This window comes from Oncorhynchus mykiss, chromosome 21 (genome assembly GCF_057628025.1).
Source record: "Oncorhynchus mykiss isolate SJ-2025 chromosome 21, ASM5762802v1, whole genome shotgun sequence".
NCBI lineage: Eukaryota > Metazoa > Chordata > Actinopteri > Salmoniformes > Salmonidae > Oncorhynchus > Oncorhynchus mykiss.
This window is the reverse complement of record NC_143042.1, coordinates 56,623,108-56,630,000: the sequence shown is the minus strand read 5'-3', so window position 1 is coordinate 56,630,000 and position 6,893 is coordinate 56,623,108. Positions and strand designations below refer to the sequence as shown.

Here is a 6,893-nt window from a genome sequence, read left to right as displayed (position 1 = left end):
AGAATTTTTAACCACTATATTTCTGGTAGTACTAGAATTTTTAACCACTATATTTCTGGTAGGTTTACCATTCCAGGCTGAGGAGAATGATCAGCTGGACTTAGTGATGGAGGCAGAGGGACTGAGGAAGTCGATCCACAACCTAGGGACAATTGTCACTACCAGGTACATACAGTGCATTTGGAAATTATTCAGACCCCTAGGGTTTCCACATTTTGTTACGTTACAGTCGTATATATATATATATATATACAAATATTTAATCAATTTACACACAATATCCCATAACGACAAAGCTAAAACAGGTTTTTAGAAATTCTTGCAAAAATATCATTGCTATAACATATTTGATATGAGACTCTAAATTGAGCTCAGGTGCATCCTGTTTCCATGGATCATCCTTGAGATGTTTCTACAACTTGATTGGAGTCCATCTGTGGTAAAATTAATTGATTGGACATGATTTGGAAAGGCACACACCTGTCTATATAAAGGTCCCACAGTTGACAGTGCATGTCAGAGCAAAAACCAAGCCATGAGGTTGAAGGAATTGTCTGTAGAGCTCCAGGACAGGATTCTGTCGAGGCACAGATCTGGGGAAGGGGACCAAAACATTTCTGCAGCATTGAAGGTCCACAAGAACACAGTGGCCTCCATCATTCTTAAATGGAAGAAGATTGGAACCACCAAGACTCTTCCTAGAGCTGGCAGCCCCGGCCAACAAGAGCAAACGGGAGAGAAGGGCCTTGGTCAGGGAGGTGACCAAGAACCCGGTGGTCACTCTGACAGAGCTCCAGAGTTCCTCTGTGGAGATGGGAGAACCTTCCAGAAGGACAACCATCTCTGCAGCACTCCACCAATCAGACCTTTATGATAGAGTGGCCAGACGGAAGCCACTCCTCAATAAAAGGCACATGACAGCCCGCTTGGAGTTTGCCAAAAGGCACCAAAAGACTTTCAGACCATGAGACCATCAAGGAGCGGGACTCTAACCCGGAAGCTTATAAGAAATCCCACTATTCCCTCTGATGAACCAACAAACAGGCAAAGCATCAATACAGAACTAAGATTGAATCGTACTACACCGGCTCCGACGCTCGTCGGATGTGGCAAGGCTTGCAAACTATTACAGACTACAAAGGGAAGCACAGCCGAGAGCTGCCTAGTGACACGAGCCTATCAGACGAGCTAATTAACTTCTATACTGGCTTCAAGGCAAGTAACACTGAAACATGCATGAGAGCACCAGCTGTTCCGGGCGACTGTGTCATCACGCTCTCTGCAGCCAGTGTGAGTAATAACTTTAAACAGGTCAACATTCACAAGGCCGCAGGGCCAGACGGATTACCAGGACGTGTACTCTGAGCATGCACTGACCAACTGGCAAGTGTCTTCACTGACATTTTCAACCTCTCCCTGTCTGAGTCTGTAATACCAACATGTTTCAAGCAGACCACCATAGTCCCTGTGTCCAGGAACACTAAGGTAACCTGCCTAAATGACTACCAACTCGTAGCATTCACGTCTGTAGCCATAAAAAACTTTCAAAGGTTGGTCATGGCTCACATCAACACCATTATCCCAGAAACCCTAGACCCACTCCAAGATCCACAGATGATGCAATCTCTATTGCACTCCACACTGCCCTTTCCCACCTGGACAAAAGGAACACCTATGTGAGAATGCTATTCATTAACTACAGCTCAGCGTTCAACACCATAGTGCCCTTAATGCTCATCACTAAGCTAAGGACCCTGGGAATAAAAACCTCCCTCTGGCTAATGTAGTCTCAGCACGGGTCAGGGGCCCCTCAAGGGTGCGTGCTCAGTCCCCTCCTGTACTCCCTGTTCACTCATGACTGCACAGTCAGGCATGATTTCAACACCATCATTAAGTTTGCTGATGACACAGGCCTGATCCCCAACAATGATGAGACTATAGACTATAGCCTATATGGAGGAAGTCAGAGACATGACCGTGTGGTGCAAGGACAACAACCTCTCCCTAAATGTGATCAAGACAAAGGAGATGATTGTGGACTACAGGAAAAGGAAGACCGAGCACGTCCCCATTCTCATCGACGCGGCTGTAGTGGAGCATGTTGAGAGCCTCATGTTCCTTGGCGTCCACATCACCAACAAACTAACATGGTCAAACTATACAAAGACTGACTGACTGGGCACGACAAAACCCCCAGGAGACTGAAAATATTTGGCATGGGTCCTCAGATCCTCAAAAGATTTGGCATGCGTCCTCAGATCCTCAAAAGATTTAACAGCTGCACCATCGAGAGCAACCTGACGGGTTGCATCACTGCCTGGTGTGGCAACTGCTCGGCCTCCGACCGCAAGGAACTACAGAGGGCAATACGTACGGCCCAGTACATCACCGGGGCCAAGTTTCCTGCCATCCAGGACCTCTATACCAGGCGGTGTCAGAAGAAGGCCCTAAAAAATGATCTAAGATTTCCTAATCATAAGCTGTTCTCTCTGCTACCACACCGGTATGCCATGTCTAGGTCCAAGAGGCTTCTAAACAGCGTCTACCACCAAGCCATAAGACTCCTGAACAGCTAATCAAATGGCCACCCAGACTATTTGCATTGTCGTCCCCCCCACACACTGCTGCTGCTACTCTCTGTTATCATCTATGCATAGTCACTTTAATAACTCTACCTACATGTACATATTACCTCGACTAACCGCACATTGACTCTGTACCGGTACCCCCTGTATATAGCCTCCACATTGACTCTGTACCGGTACCCCCTGTATATAGCCTCCACATTGACTCTGTACCGGTACCCCCTATATATAGCCTCCACATTGACTCTGTACCGGTACCCCCTGTAAATAGCCTCCACATTGACTCTGTACCAGTACCCCCCTGTATATAGCCTCCACATTGACTCTGAACCGGTACCCCCTGTATATAGCCTCCACATTGACTCAGTACCGGTACATCCTGTATATAGCCTCCACATTGACTCAGTACTGGTACCCCCTGTATATAGTCTCCACATTGACTCTGTACCGTAATACCCTGTATATAGCCTCCACATTGACTCTGTACCGTAACACCCTGTATATAGCCTCCACATTGACTCTGTACCGTAACACCCTGTATATAGCCTCCACATTGACTCTGTACCGTAACACCCTGTATATAGCCTCCACATTGACTCTGTACCGTAACACCCTGTATATAGCCTCCACATTGACTCTGTACCGGTACCCCCTGTATATAGCCTCCACATTGACTCTGTACCGTAACACCCTGTATATAGCCTCCACATGGACTCTGTACCGTAACACCCTGTATATAGTCTCCACATTGACTCTGTACCGTAATACCCTGTATATAGCCTCCACATTGACTCTGTACCGTAACACCCTGTATATAGCCTCCACATTGACTCTGTACCGTAACACCCTGTGTATAGCCTCCACATTGACTCTGTACCGTAACACCCTGTATATAGCCTCCACATTGACTCTGTACCGTAACACCCTGTATATAGCCTCCACATTGACTCTCTACCGGTACCCCCTGTATATAGCCTCCACATTGACTCTCTACCGGTACCCCCTGTATATAGCCTCCACATTGACTCTGTACCGTAACACCCTGTATATAGCCTCCACATTGACTCTGTACCGTAACACCCTGTATATAGCCTCCACATTGACTCTGTACCGGTACCCCCTGTATATAGCCTCCACATTGACTCTGTACCGTAACACCCTGTATATAGCCTCCACATGGACTCTGTACCGTAACACCCTGTATATAGCCTCCACATGGACTCTGTACCGTAACACCCTGTATATAGTCTCCACATTGACTCTGTACCGTAATACCCTGTATATAGCCTCCACATTGACTCTGTACCGTAACACCCTGTATATAGCCTCCACATTGACTCTGTACCGTAACACCCTGTGTATAGCCTCCACATTGACTCTGTACCGTAACACCCTGTATATAGCCTCCACATTGACTCTGTACCGTAACACCCTGTATATAGCCTCCACATTGACTCTCTACCGGTACCCCCTGTATATAGCCTCCACATTGACTCTCTACCGGTACCCCCTGTATATAGCCTCCACATTGACTCTGTACCGTAATACCCTGTATATAGCCTCCACATTGACTCTCTACCGGTACCCCCTGTATATAGCCTCCACATTGACTCTCTACCGGTACCCCCTGTATATAGCCTCCACATTGACTCTGTACCGTAATACCCTGTATATCGCCTCACTATTGTTATTTACTGCTGCTCTTTAATTATTTGTTTTTCTTCTCTCTTACTTTTTTGGAGGGGTATTTTCTTTAAAACTGCATTGTTGGTTAAGGGCTTGTAAGTTAGCATTTCACTGTAAGGTTGAGGCGCATGTGACAAATTTGATTTGATTTGGAAACAAGATTCTCTGGTCTGATGAAATCAAGATTGAACTCTTTGGCCTGAATGCCAAGCGTTCTGTGGGGATGTTTTTCAGACGCAGGGACTGGGAGACTAGTCAGGATCGAGGGAAAGATCAATGGAGCAAAGTACAGAGAGATCCTTGATGAAAACCTGCTCCTGAGCGCTCAGGACCTCAGACTGGTGCAAAAGTTCACCTTCCAACAGGACAACAGCCCTAAGCATACAGCCAAGACGACACAGGAGTGGCTTCGGGACAAGTCTCTGAATGTCCTTGAGTGGCCCAGCCAGAGCCCGGACTTGAACCCGATCGAACATCTCTGGAGAGACCTGAAGATAGCTGTGCAGCGACGCTCCCCATCCAACCTTACAGAGCTTGAGAAGATCTACAGAGAAGAATGGGAGAAACTCCCCAAATACAGGTGTGCCAAGCTTGTAGCGTCATACCCAAGAAGACTCGAGGCTGTAATCGCTGCCAAAGGTGCTTCAACAAAGTACTGAGTAAAGGGTCTGAGTACTGATGTAAATGTGATATCAGTTGTTTTCTTGTTATTTTTGTGCAAAAATGTCTAGAAATTTGTTTTTTCTTTGTCATTATGGGGTATTGTTGAATTTTTTTTAAAATCAATTTTAGAATAAGGCTGTAACGTAACAAAATGTGTAAAGAGTCAGAGACAGACAGACGGACGGACGGACGGACGGACGGACGGACGGACAGACAGACAGACAGACAGACGGACGGACGGACGGACGGACGGACGGACGGACGGACAGACAGACAGACGGACGGACAGAGGGACTGAGGGACAGACAGACAGACAGACGGACAGAGGGACTGAGGGACAGACAGACAGACAGACGGACAGACAGACGGACGGACAGAGGGACTGAGGGACAGACAGACAGACAGACGGACAGAGGGACTGAGGGACAGACAGACAGACGGACGGACAGAGGGACTGAGGGACAGACAGACAGACAGACGGACAGACAGACGGACGGACAGAGGGACTGAGGGACAGACAGACAGACAGACGGACAGAGGGACTGAGGGACAGACAGACAGACAGACGGACAGAGGGACTGAGGGACTGGGGAAGTCTATCCACAATCTGGGGACCACTGTCACTACCAGGTCAGTGTACAAAACATTAAGAACACCTTATTAACACCTGCCCATTCACTCTCTGAATGGCACACAGACACAATCCATCTCAATTGTCTCAAGGCTTAAAAATCCTTATTTAACCCGTCTCCTCCCCTTCATCTACACTGATTGAAGTGGATTTAACAAGTGACATCAACAAGGGATCATAGCTTTCACCTGGATTCACCTGGTCAGTCTATGTCATGGAAAGAGCAGGTGTTCCTAATGTTTGATAGACTAAGTCTATATCAGCTGGGGACTGTCATCACTACCAGGTCAGTCTATATCAGCTGGGGACTGTCATCACTACCAGGTCAGTCTATATCAGCTGGGGACTGTCATCACTACCAGGTCAGTCTATATCAGATGGGGACTGTCATCACTACCAGGTCAGTCTATATCAGCTGGGGACTGTCATCACTACCAGGTCAGTCTATATCAGATGGGGACTGTCATCACTACCAGGTCAGTCTATATCAGCTGGGGACTGTCATCACTACCAGGTCAGTCTATATCAGCTGGGGACCATCATCACTACCAGGTCAGTCTATATCAGCTGGGGACTGTCATCACTACCAGGTCAGTCTATATCAGCTGGGGACTGTCAACACTACCAGGTCAGTCTATATCAGCTGGGGACCGTCATCACTACCAGGTCGGTCTATATCAGCTGGGGACTGTCATCACTACCAGGTCAGTCTATATCAGCTGGGGACTGTCATCACTACCAGGTCAGTCTATATCAGCTGGGGACTGTCATCACTACCAGGTCAGTCTATATCAGCTGGGGACTGTCATCACTACCAGGTCAGTCTATATCAGCTGGGGACTGTCATCACTACCATGTCAGTCTATATCAGATGGGGACTGTCATCACTACCAGGTCAGTCTATATCAGCTGGGGACTGTCATCACTACCAGGTCAGTCTATATCAGCTGGGGACTGTCATCACTGCCAGGTCAGTCTATATCAGCTGGGGACTGTCATCACTACCAGGTCAGTCTATATCAGCTGGGGACTGTCATCACTAACAGGTCAGTCTATATCAGATGGGGACTGTCATCACTACCAGGTCAGTCTATATCAGATGGGGACTGTCATCACTACCAGGTCAGTCTATATCAGCTGGGGACTGTCATCACTACCAAGTCAGTCTATATCAGCTGGGGACTGTCATCACTACCAGGTCAGTCTATATCAGCTGGGGACTGTCATCACTACTAGGTCAGTCTATATCAGCTGGGGACTGTCATCACTAGCAGGTCAGTCTATATCAGCTGGGGACCGACATCACTACCAGGTCAGTCCATATCAGC

The 6,893-nt window shown here is 47.6% G+C and overlaps 1 protein-coding gene across 1 annotated transcript in view; it reads left to right on the top strand.

Annotated features, from left to right (window-relative positions):
* Positions 1-6,893, top strand: part of trim2b (tripartite motif containing 2b) — a 44,673-nt gene that overhangs the window by 10,812 nt on the left and 26,968 nt on the right. Inside the window, exon 6 of the mRNA XM_090214944.1 lies at positions 63-165. Coding sequence (XP_090071070.1) covers positions 63-165 — 103 coding nt within the window. The remainder of the gene's footprint in view (positions 1-62; positions 166-6,893) is intronic.